The sequence below is a fragment of the Nycticebus coucang genome, chromosome 4 (genome assembly GCF_027406575.1).
Source record: "Nycticebus coucang isolate mNycCou1 chromosome 4, mNycCou1.pri, whole genome shotgun sequence".
In the NCBI taxonomy this organism is placed as follows: domain Eukaryota; kingdom Metazoa; phylum Chordata; class Mammalia; order Primates; family Lorisidae; genus Nycticebus; species Nycticebus coucang.
In genome coordinates this window covers 124,429,821-124,448,301 of record NC_069783.1, presented here as the reverse complement: position 1 = coordinate 124,448,301, position 18,481 = coordinate 124,429,821, and the positions used below count along the sequence as shown (strand labels likewise).

The 18,481-nt window shown below is 46.6% G+C and overlaps 1 protein-coding gene across 1 annotated transcript; it reads right to left on the bottom strand.

Moving 5' to 3' along the window:
- Positions 1-1,826: 1,826 nt before the first annotated feature.
- Positions 1,827-18,164, bottom strand: UNC119B (unc-119 lipid binding chaperone B). The gene is made up of 5 exons (XM_053588283.1): positions 17,682-18,164; positions 13,569-13,682; positions 9,389-9,497; positions 9,094-9,266; positions 1,827-5,576 (listed from the first exon to the last, which is right to left on the bottom strand). Exons 1-5 carry the CDS (start codon positions 17,923-17,925, stop codon positions 5,464-5,466), a joined length of 753 nt encoding a protein of 250 aa, XP_053444258.1. The 5' UTR covers positions 17,926-18,164; the 3' UTR covers positions 1,827-5,463.
- Between the last annotated feature and the right edge of the window lie 317 nt (positions 18,165-18,481).

The window sequence follows — 18,481 nt, the reverse complement described above, 5'->3', positions numbered from 1 at the left end:
AAAAAATCAACGTATTGGCTCAGTGCCCATAGCAGTGGTTACGGTGCCAACCACATACACTGAAGGTGGTGGGTTTGAACCTGGCCCAGGCCAGCTAACCAATAATGACAACTGCAACAAAAAATAGCCGGGCACCTGTGGCTCAGTTGAGTAGGGTGCTGGTCCCATATACTGAGGGTGGTGGGTTTGAAAGCGGCCCCAGCTAAACCGCAAAAAAAAATAGCCGGGCGTTGTGGCAGGTGCCTGTAGTCCCAGCTACTTGGAAGGCTGAGGCAAGAAAATCACTTGAGCCCAAGAGTTTGAGGTTGCTATGAGCTGTGATGCCACGGCATTCTACCCAGGGCAACATAGTGAGACTCTGTCTCAAAAAAAAGAAAAAAGGGCGGCGCCTGTGGCTCAGTCGGTAAGGCGCCGGCCCCATATACTGAGGGTGGCGGGTTCAAACCCAGCCCCGGCCAAAAACTGCAACCAAAAAATAGCCGGGCATTGTAGTCCCAGCTACTCCGGAGGCTGAGGCAAGAGAATCGCTTAAGCCCAGGAGTTGGAGGTTGTTGTGAGCTGTGTGAGGCCACGGCACTCTACCGAGGGCCATAAAGTGAGACTCTGTCTCTACAAAAAAAAAAAAATGGATGTTTTATGTTAAAAGTATACAACTTTTCCGGTACACATAATCAGATAGTGGTTACAAGAGGCTGGGGAGAGGGGAGGAGGGAGGGAACTTTTTAAGTGGGTATGATGGAAATGTCCTATATCATAACTTTAATGGGGTATCAAGAGTATACGTTTGTCAAAATGCATCAAACTGTACTCTTAAGAGCAAATTTTACTGTAGTTAAAAGTATAACTTAATGGGCGGCGCCTGTGGCTCAGTGAGTAGGGTGCCGGCCCCATATGCCGAGGGTGGTGGGTTCAAACCCAGCCCCAGCCAAACTGCAACAACAACAACAAAAAAATAGCCGGGCATTGTGGCGGGCGCCTGTAGTCCCAGCTGCTCGGGAGGCTGAGGCAAGAGAATCACGTAAGCCCAAGAGTTAGAGGTTGCTGTGAGCCGTGTGACGCCACGGCACTCTACTGAGGGCGGTACAGTGAGACTCTGTCTCTAAAAAAAAAAAGTATAACTTAATTAGCCTAACTTTAAAGATGCATGTAAATTTTCAATTCTCAAAGCCCCCTTAGTAAAACATAAAACAAAAATATTAACCTAGGGCTGGGCACAGTGGCTCACGCCTGTATCCTAGCACTCTGGGAGGCCGAGGCAGGTGGATTACCTGAGCTCACAGGTTTGAGACCAGCCTGAGCAAGAGTGAGACCCCATCTCTAAAATAGCTGGGCATTGTGGCGGACGCCTGTAATCCCAGCTACTCAGGAGGCTAAGACAAGAGAATCACACGAGCCCAAAAATTTGAGGTTGCTGTGAGCTGTGATGCCACAGCATTCTACTGAGGGTGACAAGACTCTGTCTCAAAAGAAAAAGAAAAAGAAATAAATATTAAACCTAAAGCACACTGGGGTGGCTCCTGTGGCTCAAGGAGTAGAACACAGGCCCCATATACTGGGGGTGGCGGGTTCAAGCCCAGCCCTGGCCAAAAACTGCAAAAATAAATAAATAAATAAATAAATAAATAAACCTAAAGCACAATCCTATCTCCCAATTACCCCAGAAACCAACTATTATGCCAAGTCATTATAATTATTAATAATTGCAAAAAGCCCACATGTAGAAGCCAAGATAAGGGAAACCCCCTCCCAAGATAGAAGCCCAACCTACACCAACTCCCCCTGCAGGAACACAAAGGACCCAGTGAGGAGACAAGACAGGGTAGATATACTGTGAAAATCTTTCTTTTATTACTGTCTCATGGCAAAATAACATTTTATACAAATAAGTCACTTAGTTTACTTTGACAACGAAAATCCAAACTGGAATGAGGACCTTGGGTGAAGTGGGAAAGAGGAGGAAGGTCAGATCAGGTCATTGATGTTTCTTATATTCTGTGAAAAATAGATTTACAGGGAAAAAAATAGACTTTTGCAACTTCAATGACTTTACATGATCTTTTGTAAAAGAAGGGATAAATCCACCTCCCCCACATCCCTCTGTGACATGGAACGTAATGTTTAACAATTAGGCTCCTACACCAGGTACAGCAGCGCCCTCTGCAAGAGGAATCCTTGTGCACTGCAAAGGAGACTGCTTTGAATTTTAAAACACACTGTCCCCAACCCCAAATCTCACCGATGTCACTGTAACACTGGCCAGCAGAAGAAAGTAACTTAACAGAGAAAAAAAAGAGTACCCCTGGGGGCCTACTAGGGATCAGGACACACTAAAACAAGACTCACTCAATTTGTACATTAGACACAGCTTATTAAATCCATTCCAGTAAAGAGTTCCACTTCAACCAAAAAATAAGCTGAAGATTGCCCAATCGCTGCCATTTCAAGAGTCACCAGCCCCTAACACCCCCAAATCACTATTCCTATGTACTGGAAATCAAATGGTATGAAGACAGACAAGTCTTCCGGAAATCTTATGCCCCTAAAATATGCTTTCTTTGCAAGACAGCTTTGAGCTAACACCTAAGGAAACAATAGCCTAATTTAGCCCCAGGCTACATTTAGGTGTTATTTCCTCTAGAATATAGAATGAAATAAACCAGGATCTTCCTCAGAGAACCTAGAAGGGCACTGCACCCCAAAGGCTGTATAGGAAAAGAGAGGCCCTCTCTTAAGAGATTTTAAGGCAGAGGGACAGGAGCAAGACTGGAGAGGAAAGGGTGTAGGCGTAGGTACTGCCGTACCCGGTGGGCCCTCTACTCTGCTGGGATGTGTTCCCTGGAGAAGCTGCCTCTCAGATGCCAATCGGTAACAGAAGGCACAGTCCCCATGCAGGTAGTTTTTTCCCCACTCACTGTATCACCCACAAGGTAACTGCCATCAGCAGTCTGGATACCTTAATAACATGGCAGCTTGCTTCACTGTCTGATTGGTTCTGTTACTTTTAGAGAAAGTATGACTTCCAATTTCTTCTTCAACTCTGGTACAAAGCTTGAATTTCAAACTCACACTAGTTAATAGCCCAGAGTGGTAATGCTGCTCAAAATTTCCTGGGCAGCTAGACACAGGAAACCAGAACCCTAGTATAGAACATCAAACCTTGAAGAGCAGATGGCCAATCCCTGTCGAACTGGACAGACTGAGCACTTGGTCTGTCTCCAGTGAGACTAAGGCTAACTAATAGGGAAGGGACACAGCCCAGTGCTCACCTCCCCCCTCTTCCAGGTCTACTTCCCAGACAAAGCTAACACTGGGAATAAGAAAGTGCCCACTAGTGTGCTAGAAATGATCTGCCCAAGGGCACATTTCCAAAACACACTCAACTAAGCAGAGCTCTGGGCAGCTTCAGAAACCACATCATAGATAATAGTTAAATATCAAATAGTAGAAATTCTCCCAGCTGAGAATCTGTCACACAGAGAAGGGATTGTTGCTAAGCTTGACAGGAACATACAAATCCCACTTGAGATGCCACAATGAGAAACAAAAGGTCAGAAGACAGTGCTGATGTCTGTCTGCAGATGAGGCGGGAACAGCAGCTTTACAGCTTTCCCCAGCAGCGTAAGAGACAGAGCCACACTCTTAAGGCACTGGATTTGTAGCTGAATCCGCTCGGGTCACAAGGAACCAATTCCATAGGGCACATGGTCTATTCCCTCCCTCAGGGTTGAATCCAGTGCCAGCAGGGGAGTAATCTCAGGCTTTCTCAGTGAGAAAGCTGCCAGCATATGGCATGACCAAGACTCTGGCCTGGCACAAAGCAGTGGACCAAAGTTCAAAGACACTCATACTCTAGAATCCAAACAGGGAACAACACTGGTTGGTGAATACACAGGAACTTCAGTGGCAAGGTGCTGTCTCTGCTTTCTCTGGTCTCATAAGGCCTCTCTTTCTCCCAAGCACCTGAGGATGCCCCTCTCCTGTCACAGGTACTGTGAGGCCTCACAGTGACTTACTACACCCATGAGCCCTCCCTACTGACACCCTTCTATCAATGCTAAATGGACTCTGGCCACATCAATCATCCTATCAGAGGGTCATGGATTCTGGGCTGAGCTCCTAAAGCCATCCACACAGCCAACCAGCCAACCACAGGGAGGTGGTGACAGTCTATCCAATAACGGTCTGAGGACAAAAGTAGCCCATCTGCATGGACATGCAAGGATTTTTTTGAGAACACATCACTCTGACAGACCACCTCACCTATTTTGCCCTTTCTAAACATTCATATCAATTTCAACTAGCAGTTTGAAGGATCAGCACGTGCATTACTTATGGCTGATCTGCCAGGCTGGTTCCAGAAACTGCTTCAGTAGAAAAGCAGATAGGAAAACCCTCCTAAGTAAGAAATCAACAAAGTTTCAGAAGCAAATCCCCATAAAAGCCAATCCTCCAGGCTATGCTATGTAGAGAAAATCAAATCTCTCCTTTAAAATCATCTCTCCTTTAAAGTTGCTGCTTGTTTGTAAGTATACTTCCCCCAACATGAGCCAGATTAGCCTCAGGAGCCTGATTAATACATCAGAACTCTAACCACACGGCACATATGCTGGGAACACCACTGACATTTTATAAAACCTCCCCAAAAGAAGTCTGGAAATAAAAAAACAAAATACAGTGAGGCCTATTCTGGCCTTGAGAAATATTAGCATTCCATGAACAAAACTGACATGTTTTATTTCACAAAATACTCAAGTTAGGAGTCAGGAAAACAGAGCAAGCTCATCTGTCCTCCAAACTGAGAACAGGAAGGCACTGCCAGAACAAAATCTTGGTCTATCCCTAGGAGGGCAGGCCAAGGACCCTGGGAGTCAGACAGGTCAGCAGGTCTCTCTGCAAAATGGACCTCAGTTTGGCAGCATCATCTATACCTCAACCCTTGGCACCACCCTTCCCCTCCACCCCCTTTCAAGTTACTCCAGTTGGTTTAAGAGGAAGCACAGGCTCAGGGCAGCCTGCACTGATGGCAACACTGATGGTAAGTGAGAGGAGGAGGCGCCTTGGACTGGGAAGAGCTGCTAAGCTACTGGCAGGCCCCACCACAGGCTTCTCGCTCAGGCACAACTAAGCCTCAAGAGACCAAGGTTTGTCAGGAAAAACCAGCAGATAGCTTGGAACTACAAGAAAATCAACTTTTTTATCTGGAATCCAGGAGGTTTATCCTAATCTTTTACTTTAGTACATTTGTGACCTAAGGGGCAGGGGAAGAAAAGGAAGGAAAAATACTGGGAAGAGAACATAGCGCTGCTTGGCACCTCCCCTGAAGCACAGGAAACTGCCACCTCAGCCTTGGCTTCCTGGGGCAAGATTCAAGGTGTATGTTAACAAACTGCAGCTTCAATCACCTCTGGGTGTCAAGGTCTTGTGGCCACAGCAAAGCACCTCTCCTGCCTGTTCCTGTAGCAGTTACTGGCCCCCGTTATAGGCATAATCAGCCTTGTTGTGCATTATCAGCTTGTTGTCGACAAAATAGAAGCTGTCAGAGCGGGTCTCATAAGGATTCTCAATCATCAGACGAACTGCAAATCAGGGAAAGAGAAAAGAGTAGAGTTACATGTGAGTCTGCCACACAGACAAGGTGGGAAGAACCCTAATATCCGCTCAAAACTGAGAAAAGGGAGGTACTGCCAGGCTGAAACTTTAGTCTCTCCCCAGGAGGACTGGCCAATGACCATGAGAGTCAGACAGGTCTCAGGCCTGTCCATAAAATGGACCTCTAGGTCTGGCAGCATCACCTGTATCTTGATGCCTCAACCCAAAATAAGCTAGCATTTCAAGAAAATATGAGTACACTCTACTAGAATAATGAGGTTGGAACAGAGGAAGCTAGCCCTTAACAGCTGGGAAAGACCACAGAGGCCCTCGAGCTGAACATGAACTCTACTTCAACATAAGGAAGCAACCACCTCACTGATACAGCCCTCCTTGGTCATCTCAGTCCCCAGGGAAACTTGGTGACACTCTTGCCCAAACAAACCCCAACAGCCTGTTTACTCAGTCCTCCCAGCTGACTGAAGCAAGCTCTGACCTCTGGTCTGTGGCCAGACATTCCAGTCCCAGTTCAATGCCTCACTATGCCCACTTCACACCAGCACCCCTGACAACCAAAGGAATCATAGTTGTGAATGAGTGTTGGGAACACAGGGCAAGGAGCCTTCTCCAGAGATGGCTCAGATATTAATTCATAAATGAACAAAAAATAGGTCGGACAGTCTTGGGATCTAAACTGAAGTCTCCTGTTTGTTCAGGTAATTGCTCAGACCTCTTTAACCATACGGGAGAGTAAAGATAATTAATAGTCACTACCTTTGACCAGTTTAGAGTTAACAGTTACATGCCATTTGAGTTGTTTGGAGGAAATACTATTATTCACCACAGTTCTCAAAAGGTGAAATGCAGCTGGGTATACTGGCTCATGCCTGTAATACTAGCATTCTGGGAGGCCGAGGCAGGAGGACTGCTTGAGCTCAGGAGTTCGAGATCAACCTGAACAAGAGTGAGACCTTGTCTTTACTAAAAACAGAAAATCTAGCTGGGCTTGGTGGCACATGCCTATAGTCCCAGCTACTTGGGAAGCTGAGGCAAGAGGATCACTTGAGCCCAAGAGTTCGAAGTTGCTGTGAGCTATGACACCATGGCACTCTCTGAGCGCTGAGCCACAAGCGCCACCCAACACCATGGCACTCTCTACCCAGGGTGACAGATTAAGACTCTGTCTTAAAAACAAAATAACAAAAGAATAAAAAAAAAAAAAAAAACAACATGAATAGATGAAACTGATTTTGATTTTTTAAAGTTGTTTGAATCCATCCAGGCCAAAGGCATTTAGTTTATATCCAGAATAGGCCAGGTAGGATGGCTCATGCCTGCACTACTAGCACTCTGGGAGGCCGAGGTGGTAAACTACTTGAGTTCACTAGTTCAAGATGAGCCTAAGCAAAAAGGGAGACCCCCGTCTCTACTGAAAATAGAAAAACTGGCTGGGCACCTGTAGCTTAATGGTTAGGGTGCCAGCCACTAGGCCAGGGCTGGCAGGTTTGAACCCAGCCTAGGCCTGCTAGACAACTGCAACAGCAACAACAAAAAAAATAGCTAGCATTATGGCGGGTGCCTGTAGTCCCAGCCTCTTAGGAGGCTGAGGCAAGAGTTAAGACCAAGAGTTTGAGGTTGCTGTGAGTTGTGACACCGTAGCACTCCACTGAGGCAACATAAGAAGACTCTGTCTCAAAAAATAATAATAATAAAATAACATAAAAATAAAAATAGAAAAACTGAAGCAAGAGGATTACTTGAGCCCAAGAGTTGTAGGTTGCTGTGAGCTATGAGGCCAAGGCACTCTACCCAGGGCAACAGCTGACTCTGTCTCCAAAAAAAAAAAAAAAAAAAAAAAGAGGTTTACATCCAGAATATTAACTTTTCAACTTTTAGCTGATCTGGTTTTATCGGCAAAACTTGTAACTTTATATATAATCTTTTCTTGGAAGTATCTATATATTCCAGGCAGCTCATGAAAACAGGTTTTCTTTTTCTTTTTTTTTTTTTTGAGACAGAGTCTCTCTATGTTGCCCTTGGTAGAGTTCCATGACATCACAGCTCACTGCAACCTCAAACTCTTGGGCTGAAGTGATTCTCTTATCTCAACCTCCCAAATAGCTGGGACATAGCTGGGACTACAGGCGCCCACCACAACGCCCCACTATTTTTTGTTGCAATTGTCATTGTTGGATAGCTGGCCCAGGCTGGGTTTGAACCCGCCACCTTCAGTGTATGTGGCTGGCATCATAACCACTGTGCTACAGGTGCCAAGCCATGAAGAGGGGTTTTCAAGCCAGGATCAGATGCTAACACAAACTCCCTGCCCCAAGTCAGCAATCCTCATTTTACCTAGGAACAGCACAGCCACATGAGTAAAGAGTGCCTGCTTTTCAGAAAATGACAACCTTCAAGGACCTGAGATTCTGAGAGAACCAGTCAGCATATGTGGATCCTTCTCCACAAAGGCACTAAAGCCATCACTACTTACAGGATTGCACTCACATCCTCATAAAGCCTTGAAGCCAAGGATACTAACCTTAGGTAGCTAGGCCAAAGTCACAAAACTGATCAAACCTGTTTTTTCTCTCTAGTTCAGTCTCTTATCTTCCCTCACCTAGGCTCCATGGCAGCCTTCTCCCTCTGGAGCCTCCCTCAGTTCCACCTCCACATACCTGCAGGGCCCCTCTTCTAAGATGATGCTTCTATCCTTTCACTCCTCACCTACAACAGTTCCCTCACTCCTGCTGGATCTAGTCTAACAGTTTATCATATTAGCCCTCTGCTTTGTAGAGAATAAGAAAGAAGACGCTCCTCAGGCCTTGATTCTATTTAGCCTGCAGTTTCCCATCCAGCTGATTAAGGAAAAAGTGAAGGGCCAATGAGTAGGGCACCATGGAAAACTGACTGACAGAGAACACAAGAGGCATTTTATGTGATGGGAATTCCAGAAGTCGTCACAGGCATCCTCTTACCTCCCTCAGGCACTGCCTTTCCCATAGCAGGCACCTAAAAGAATGGCCTGTATTTATTAAAAACCTTCACTGCTGGCTCAGCATCCATAGCCCAGTGGTTAGGGTGCTGGCCACATGCACCGGGGATGGTGGGTTCAAACCCAGCCAGGGCCTGCTAAACAACAATGACAACAACAAAAAAATAGTCGGGCGTTGTGGCAGGTGCCTGAAGTCCCAACTCCTTGGAAGGCTGAGGCAAAAGAATCGCTTAAGCCCAAGAGTATGAGGTTGCTGTGAGCTATGACGCCACAGCACTCTACCGAGAGCAACATAGTAAGACTCTGTCTCAAAAGAAAAAAAACAACCTTCATTGCTTCCCCCACAGGCGGAGTCAGAGTTTGAAACAAGAGCCAGGAGGCACAGGAAATGAGAAGCCAGAGATCAAGTGATAGATCCATATCGTGTCACTACTGCCATGTGACTAAAGGATAGCAGTGGATCCTTTAAGCCCTCAGAATCTAGAAAGCTGTAAGAGGCAGGGGATACATACTGACATCCTCAGAAAGCTGAGGAAATTCATAGATGTGTTCACAAGTGTTCCTGCTGCTAGGGATGCAGAAGCCAAAATCAAAGTCAAAGTTTTTCAGCAAGCGTTCCCGGAAATAATGCCGTTCAATCATCCGGAAGTTTGACACAGGTTTGTCTCCCACTGTGAACTCCACCCTGCAAAATAAGCCTCTGTGAGTCCCACTTTGCCTCTTCCCTCCTCTAAAGCCAACCCCAAACCCAACAGAGAACATTGTGAATAGGAGAATGTTCTCCCCTAGGGAAATAATGGTACTCACGTAGCTCCAACCGTCCGAAGGCGGAGAAATGCTGGTGTGAACTGGTAGCGGACAAAACGCCCTGCACTGATATCCACATCTCTACCTTCCTCCTCCTCCTCTTCTTGGTCTGAAAGAACACATAGAATCTTCAGTCCACCACTTGGCACTATGAATCTAAGAGTTCTTCCACCAGTACAAATAGCATAACAGCAACCGACTCATAGTACCAACAACAAGGATGCCAATATTACTGAATACTTGCTGCATGCCAGGTCCTGTGTTAAATGCCTCACAAGGCTGTGAAGCGTTATCTCCAGTTTACAGATTAGGAAGCTCAAGTTCAGAGGTGTTAGGTAGCATGTTCCAAGTCCCTCAAATAATAAATGAAGGGAACAGAGATTTGGATCCAGGTCCACCTGACTCGAGGTCTGCTCTTCAATAGTAAGTTTTTTGTTTTGTTTTGTTTTGTTTTGAGACAGTCTCACTTTGTCACCCTTGGGAGAGTGCCATGGCATCACAGCTCACAGCAACTTCCAACTCTTAGGCTCAAGTGATTCTCTTGCCTCAGCCTCTAGGGTAGCTAGGACTACAGGCAACCTCCACCAATGCCCAGCTATTTTTTTTTTGTAGAGACAGTCTCATTTTATCACCCTCGGTAGAGTGCCGTGGCGTCACACAGCTCACAGCAAACTCCAGTTCCTGGGCTTAGGTGATTCTCTTGCCTCAGCCTCCCAGGTAGCTGGGACTACAGGCACCTGTCACAAGGCCCAGCTATTTTTTTGTTGCAGTTTGGCTAGTGCCTGGTTCAAACCCGCCACCCTCGGTACATGGGGCTGGTGCGCTACTCACTGAGCCACAAGCCCCGCCCACAGCTAGCTATTTTTAGCTGGGTCTTACTCTTGCTCAGGTTGGTTTCAAACTCGTCAGCTCAGGTAATCTACCCTCCTTAGCCTCCCAGAGTGCTAGGATTACAGGAGTGAGCCACCGTACCCGGCCAACACTAAATTATTTCTCTTCTATTTGGGGGCTTAGGCCATAGCCTAAGGATAAAGCTTAAATACTATCTGGGCACAAGGCCCCTGTCTGTAATTGTACAGGTTAGGTCTACTATTGATCAAGCTGAAATGCTAGCCATCAACCAAAAGAATGAAACTATGAAAGTTCACATTAGTCAAAATATTCCTTTAGAGAATGTAAAAATTCCTGATGGCCAACAAATCACTAAAAATAATTGTTATTTAAATGGAAGATACTGCCATGCGTGGTGGCTCACGCCTGTAATCCCAGCACTGTGGGAGGCTGAGGAGGGAGAATTGCTTGAGCTCAGGAGTTCAAGACTTGCCTGAGTGACAGTGAGACCCCAAGTCCTAAAAAGATGGAAAAACCCAGCCGGGTGCCGCAGCAGAGCAACTGTAATCCCATCAGCTTCCAGCTAAGGCAGCAGGATGCCCACAGCCCAAGTCTAAGGTTGCAGTGAGTTATGACACCACTGCACTCTGCTCAGGGCATAGAGTAGGACTCTGTCTAAACAAAAGAAAAATAAATGGAAGACACTAACCTACAGCCTTTGGGTACCATACTTCCTTGGACTGATGTCTATTTCAGGCCATACCAAGCCTGACCCTCTGACTGCCTGGAAAGGGTAAAGCAGATGGGCAATGAAGCAACATGTGGGGCCTCCACAAGGTTAATGGTCTCTGGTCTCGGGTCTAGTCCATTCCTGAACCCAGGAGATGAAATATTTATAAGATGAATCTAAGAAGCATTCTAATGTGAACAAGGAGTTAGTACTCCCCCCATATAGTATCCAGTCAAAGAGAGTCAGACCAAATCTTCTCAGAGATTGGAATTTTTTTTTGAAACAGTGTCTCACTTTGTCACCCTCAGTAGAGTGCCATGGAGTCTTACCCCACAGCAACCTCAAACTCTTGGGTCCAAGCACTCCTCTTGCCTCAGCCTCCCAAGTAGCTGGGGCTACAGGTGCCCGCCACAACACCCATGGGCCCACAGGTTCAATACTTTACAGTATCTCTGGCTGAACTTCTTGAGACAATTAAGTTTTATACAGAAATGACTACTCTGAGCTGAGCCTTATCAAGAACCACATACCTGTAGTAGCCCTGGGGTCCCTGAAACATCCTAAGCACTAGGATAGGTGGCTTAGGGTTAAAAATACCACAGACCCAGAAAGCTAGCTGGCCCTAATCCAACCATTCCAATAAAAGATAACTATCTACAAGCTTGAGCCTTTAGGCACCTTGATCAGTACTAGATTATAACATAAAGAACTTGGGGGATAGGGTGGTGCCTGTGGCTCAATGAGTAGGGGTGCTAGCCCCATATACTGAGGGTGGCAGACTCAGACCCAACAAAAAAATAGCTGGGCATTGTGGCAGGCACCTATAGTCCCAGCTACTTGGGAGGCTGAAGCAGGAGAATCACCTAAGCCCAGGAGTTGGAGATTGCTGTGAGCAGTGTGACGCCATGGCGATAAAGTGAGATTCTGTCTCTATAAAAAAAAAAAAAAAAAGAACTTGGGGTGGCCCAAGGGGAGTGCACAGTGGCTTACACCTGTAATCCTAGCACTTTGGAGGCTGAGGCAAGAGGATTGCTATAGGTCAGGAGTTTGAGACCAGCCTGAGCAAGAGCTAGATCCCATCTGTACAAAAATAGAAAAATTATGTAGGTGGTGTATAACTGTAGTACCAGCTACTTGGGAGGTTAAGATAGGAGGATGGCTTAAGCTCAGATGTTTGAGGTTGCAGTAAGCTATGATGATAACACTGCCTTCTAGCTGGAGAAACAAAGTGAGACCATGTTGTCAGAAAAAAAAAACAAATAGGGCGGCCGCGCCTGTGGCTCAGTGAGTAGGGCGCCGGCCCCATATACAGAGGGTGGCGGGTTCAAATCCAGCCCAGGCCAGCTAAAATAGCTGGGTATTGTGGCAGGTGCCTGTAGTCCCTAGTCCCAGCTACTCAGGAGGCTGAGGCAAGAGAATCACCTAAGCTTAGGAGTTGGAGGTTGCTGTGAGCTGTGATGCCAAGGCACTCTACCAAGGGCAATAAAGTGAGACTCTGTCTCTTAAAAAAGAGACAAAAACAAATATTGGGTGTTTTTGTTTTTGTTTAGGGGTAAGACCAGGGTCTTATCAAATTTTGAGGCTCTTTCTGAGTAGCAAATCAAATTAATAAGCTTTGCAAAATAAAATTATTACAGGCCACTGTTGATACTAAAGTGGTATCTGTGCTAGTGTTCCAAAAAATGACTAACTCCAGGGGGCACTAAACCTCCAGTTTGAATCATCCTAGAACTCTATCACAAGCACAGGAAACATCTATTCAAGGCTAGTTTAAGGACTCCTAAGTAGATGAGTTCATGGGTCTGTTTTTCAAAAAAGTGATGGAAATTAAAATCCAAACCAGGACTTACTGGGAAATCCAAGGTACCACTTTTTATTTTTTTTGAGAGTCTCACTTTGTCACCCTGGGTAGAGAGCCATGGCGTCCTAGCTTACAGCAACCTCAAACTCTTAGGCTTGAGTGATCCTCTTGCCTCAGCCTCCCAAACAGCTGGAACAACAGGTGCCCCCCACACCTGGCTATTTTTAGAGACAGGATCTTGCTCTTGGCTCAGGCTGGTCTTGAACTACTGAGATCAAGTGATCCACCAGCCTTGGCCACCCAGAGTGCTAGGATTACAGGCATGAGCCACTGCACCCGGCCTCCAGGGCACCATTTAAAGGAGAGTGAGAAGACTGGGATATAACTGCCTCTTGGTCTGTTCTGCATCACCCTTTCAGAGGACTCAAGGCTCAGATGAGTTTTCCTTATTATAGTTTAATTTCAAGGATTCCTTCTCTAATTGGAAGCAATATGATAAGATCAAAGAACACAGGACCATAGGAGGGTAACACTTGGAAATTCTGGGTCTCAGATCCTTCTCTATAAAATGAGGATAATAAGTGAGGATTATATAAGCTAGTGTACAGAAAGATGTGGAACACAGTGACCGGCACAATATCCAACAAAATCAGCCTCCTAATGCAGCTTCAAACCACCAAGCCCCACGGCCCAGGCCACAGGGAGAGATTATAAAAGTAGGACACACTGGAGTCCAAGAAACAGTAGGCACACAAATATTCTAGTTTCAAAGACCTTTCCTCAAACTGTCAAGTGGTCACTACAATGTTGAGGCCTACCTGAAATGCAAGGTTTGGCAATCTCAAAAAGTACTGTCCCCGTCTCCAAATCTCGAATTTTAAAGCGGGTGAAATCAATATTATAGATGTTGTCTTCAGGTTTACATAAATAATCTGAAAATGAGAGAGAGAAACCAATACTGTTAAATAATCCTCCAAACTACCACTTATTTAATTCTAAAGTTTTGAAGTAAACTGAGGTTTTTTGTTTTTTTTTTACCTATACAATTCACTTAAAATAAACCCGCAAAATTTCCTCGTGTTGTTGTAAACAAAGTTATATGGACAGCACTAGGGGATCCAAGAAAGGAAAAAATAGAATAAGGACTTGGTCTGAATGAAAGACTATCATAAAACTTTTAGAAATGGGGATAGAAAAAAGGGTTTCTTTGAAAACACTAACAAATCTGACTCGGCACCCATAGCACAGTGGTTACGGCGCCAGCCACATAAACCAGGGGTGGCGGGTTCGAACCCAGCCCGGGCCAGCTAAATAACTGCAACAAAAAAATAGCTGGGCATTGTGGCGGGTGCCTGTAGTCCCAGCTACTTGGGAGGCTGAGGCAGGAAAATCACGTGGGCCCAAGAGTTGGAGGTTGCTGTGAGCTGTGACACTACAGCATTCTACCGAGGGAAACAAAGTGAGACTCTGTCTCAAAAAAAATAAAAAAAAAAAAAGAAAACACCTACAAATCATTATCTATCAACCTCGATGTCAAAACAGGATAGAATTTTTTTTTTTTTGGCCGGGGCTGGGTTTGAACCCGCCACTTCCAGCATATGGGACCAGCACCCTATCCCTTTGAGCCACAGGTGCCGCCCAAAACAGGATAGAATTTTTAATAGCTATCCATTTAAAACATTTAAACTGATCTAACAGATAATATAGTGCTAGTTTGCCAACCACCAGTGTTATGAAAGCAGGATCAGCAAACTTTTCTGTAAAGGCCAGATTATAAAGCATACAGGCATGGTCTCTATCACAACTACTTACTTAACTCAGTCATTATAGCACAAAAGCATCCACAGACAATATGCAAATGAATGTGGATATATTCCAATAAAACTGTATTTATGGAAATTGAAATATGAAATTTATGGGCAGCACCTGTGGCTCAATGGAGTAAGGCGCCAGCCCCTTATGCCAGAGGTGGTGGGTTCAAACCCAGCCCCAGCCAAAAACTGCAAAAAAAAAAACACAAAAAAAATAGCCAGGCATTGTAGCGGGCACCTGTAGTCCCAGCTACTTGGGAGGCTGAGGCAAGAGAATCGCCTAAGCCCAAGAGCTGGAGGTTGCTGTGAGCTGTGACGCCACAGCACTCTACCGTGGGCGACATAGTGAGACTCTGTCTCTAAAAAAAAAAGAAAGAAAGAAATATGAAATTTATGTAACAAAAGTTTTAAAAATTTTTCAATCACCTAAAAAAATGTAAAAGAAAAAAATTCTTACTTTGTGGGCCATACAAAATCACACAGTAGACTATATATACACAGCAACAGGATAAATTTGCCAGTGAGCGCATTAGGCCAAAGTGAATAGAGCCCACAACCCAAGCCACTAATCAAAATAGTACCACTCATAGGAAATTTCATTGATTTCTTTCTACAATGACTCTAATTTTTTTTTTTTTTTGAGACAGAGCCTCAAGCTGTTGCCCTAGGTAGAGTACTGTGGCATCATAGCTCACAGCAACCTCCAACTCCTGGGCTCATGCAATTCTCCTGCCTCTGCCTCCCAAGTAGCTGGGACTACAGGCGCCAGCCACAACGCTCAGCTATTTTTTGGTTGTAGTTGTCATTGTTGTTTGGTGGGCCTGGGCTGGATTTGAACCTACCAGCTCAGAGTATGTGAATGGCGCCTTAGCCATTTGAGCCACAGGCACCGAGCCTCTACAATGACTCTTGACAGCATCTTCTCCACAACTCATTTTGACAATATTGCTTGCGCTGTTTCATGTTTTACAAGCTGTCTCTCCTATAAGATAGCAACCTTGAGAGCTACTGATTATTCTCTAACTCCAAAAAAAGGTTGACATTGGTTGTCCTTTTAGAAGGTACTCAATACAAATCTTGTTGAACAGAGCAAATAAGGGAAGACGTTAAAAAGAATAACAAAGAGGCTGCCAAGCTGCTACCTGTGACTTTCTCCAAGAAGCTGCAAAAATGGGTTTGGGCAATGGCACCAATCCCAATCCCCCACTGAGAATGATGCTTAGGGCCAAGCATTAGAATGATGTGATTATAGAAGGTCAGGTGCTGAACATTTCTCTATTTTCAGAGCCCCAAATGAAAACTGAATCAGAATAGAAGCAGTTTTTTCACAATGCTTCAATAAATCTGAATAGCAAGGCTGTCTAAAGATACACTCAAGCATGCAAAAGGCAGCACCAACCTAAGTGGAGATGAAAAATGAAGACATCAAAATACTTGTAATCAAATTCCTCTATTTTAAGATATGGGAATTCCCTTTCACATGGTCTAGATCAGGTATCCTCAAACTTTTTATACAGGGGGCCAATTCACGGTCCCTCAGACCGCTGGAGAGCCGGACTATAGTTTTTAAAAAAAAAAAAAAACTATGAACAAATTCCTATGCACACTGCACATATCTTATTTTGAAGTAAAAAAACAAAACGGGAACAAATACAATCACACCGCTTCATGTGGCCCATGGGCCACAGTTTGAGGACTCCTGGCAAGACCCATCTGTCCCAGGCTGGCGCAGTGGCTCACAACTATAATACCAGCACTCTGGGAGGCCAACATGGGTGGATCGCCTGAGCTCACAGGTTTGAGACCAACCTAAGCCAGAGCCAGACTCCGTCTCTAAAAACAGCTGGGCGTTGGTGGGGGGAACCTGTAGTCCCAGACTCAGGAGGCTGAGGCAAGAGAATTGCTTGAGCCCAAGAGTCAGAGGTTGCCGTGAGTTATGATGCCACAGCACTCTACTGAGGGTGACAAAGTGGGATCCTCCGGGGTCCCTCAGCCCCTGTCTCAAAAAAAAAGAAAAAAAAGACCCACCTCTCCCAAACTCCTATCCCCAAATTACCGGAGATGCCACCAGCAATCTGAAGTACTTCTGGGCAACCCTGGACTGACTACTGAAGCTAAGCCAAGGATAACATCATGGTAGCCTTCCATCAAAGGGGTGCAGTTTTTGCTGCTGCTGCTGCTGCTGCTGCTATAGGACTTCAAGACCTAGAAGGCCAGGTGACTGCAAATTCTTGGAGAGAAAACAGCAGCAAAAGAAGGAGTATCATGTCAGGGATGGGTTCAGCAGAGAACACAGAAAGGAAGTTCATCCAGGACAGGGAGTGGGCAATATATATTTATTCCACCCCTCCTATATCAATGAAAAAGCTTAGGATGGTTGGCCAGGAAATATACTTCTTAAACCCTGCCATAATTCTTAATTCACCAAAACAAATGTCAAAATCAGGATCCACTGTTGAAGTTTGTACAGAAACTGGAACTTTATTAATATTTTTGTATGTGGCAAAGTTTTAAATTTGCACGAAATGCCACGGCCTTGTGTTTTGAGGAAGTGCCCACCTGCACACAAAGGGGCAACGCCTGGAACCAAAAAGGGAAGGGGGCCAGGCAAGCTGGAATGGGGGAGGGGCTGTCAGGGGCCGGAAGAAGGGAAACGCCAAAAAAGCAGGTAGGGATTCTGGCCTGGCAGAGGTCCGCGGTAAGACCAGTTGGGCAGCGGGAACTTCACTGACCGCTGGGGGGTTCCAAGCTGAGAAGTCAGGGGCTCACTTATATTAAGAGACCACGGCCACCGGCAGGCTCAGAAGGATTTGGTTCAATTGAACCGGCCCCCGCTACCAGACCAGGTCCAGCAGTGGGTAGGAAACAGCCCGGCCTGAGGGGTCCCGCTGGGGCTGGCCAAGGGAAAGCTTGGCGTAGTCGGAGCCAAGGGAAGGGCTTCGGGGAAAGGGGAAAAGTTCCTTCCCCACTAGGCTAGGTGAGGGTGGCGAGGGCAGACCCGAGCTGGCGAACCAGTGGGAAGCGCGGCCTGGATGGAGCGGTCGATCGGCGAGGTGTGCTGAAGACTACAGGGAGCGGGGGCCCAGCGCGAGGGGAGGGCGCGACCCGCCCGGCACTCACTTTCTGTGACCCGGCTGAGGCGCAGGACGTGCTCGGGCCGGATGGTGTCCAGCGCCAGCAGCTCCTGCTCCGTGACCGCTGCCCCGATGCCGTCGTCGGTCGCGTTGTGGGGCGCCTGCCGCCGCGCCTTGAGCCGGTTCAGGACGCCTCCGCCTGCCTTCTTCTTCTCCTCCTTGCCAGCCACCAGCCCTCCGGGCCCAGCTGCAGACCCCGCGGCCGCTGCCTTCGGATTCGACCAGTTCATCGCTCCGCCACCAAGATGGCCGCCGCCTCCGCAGCGCCGTAACTATGGAGAGAGGGGCGGGGCCCGGGCTGAATCTGGGGCGGGGCCGGAGGGCCGCCGCGCAGCAGCTGGCTCTAGCACTAACTTTGGTCCAGCCAGGTGGTGGTGGGCCAAGGCGAGGCTGGGGTTAGGGACCTGGTACCTCCACACTCTCCATCGAGCCCCCAAGGTCACCCCCAACGGTTTTTCTTTTTTTTTTTTTTTTTTTGTAGTTTTTGGCCGGGGCTGGGTTTGAACCCGCCACCTCCGGCATATGGCGCTGGCGCCCACTCCCCTGAGCCACAGGCGCCGCCTCTTCCCCCCCAACGGTTTTTAAATACTTATAATGGGCAAATAAATTTCTTTCTTTTTTTTTTTTTTTGTAGAGACAGTCTCACTTTATGGCCCTCGGTAGAGTGCCGTGGCCTCACACAGCTCACAGCAACCTCCAACTCCTGGGCTTAAGCGATTCTCTTGCCTCAGCCTCCCGAGTAGCTGGGACTACAGGCGCCCGCCACAACGCCCAGCTATTTTTTGG

Coding starts and splice junctions, on each gene's coding strand:
- UNC119B (XM_053588283.1), bottom strand. CDS start 17,925: ATGAACTGGTCGAATCCGAAGGCAGCGGCCGCGGGGTCTGCAGCTGGG. Junction 13,683..17,681: donor CCTCAGCCGGGTCACAGAAA/GTGAGTGCCGGG, acceptor TCTCATTTTCAG/ATTATTTATGTAAACCTGAA. Junction 5,577..9,093: donor TCAGCTTTCTGAGGATGTCA/GTATGTATCCCC, acceptor CCTGATTTGCAG/TTCGTCTGATGATTGAGAAT.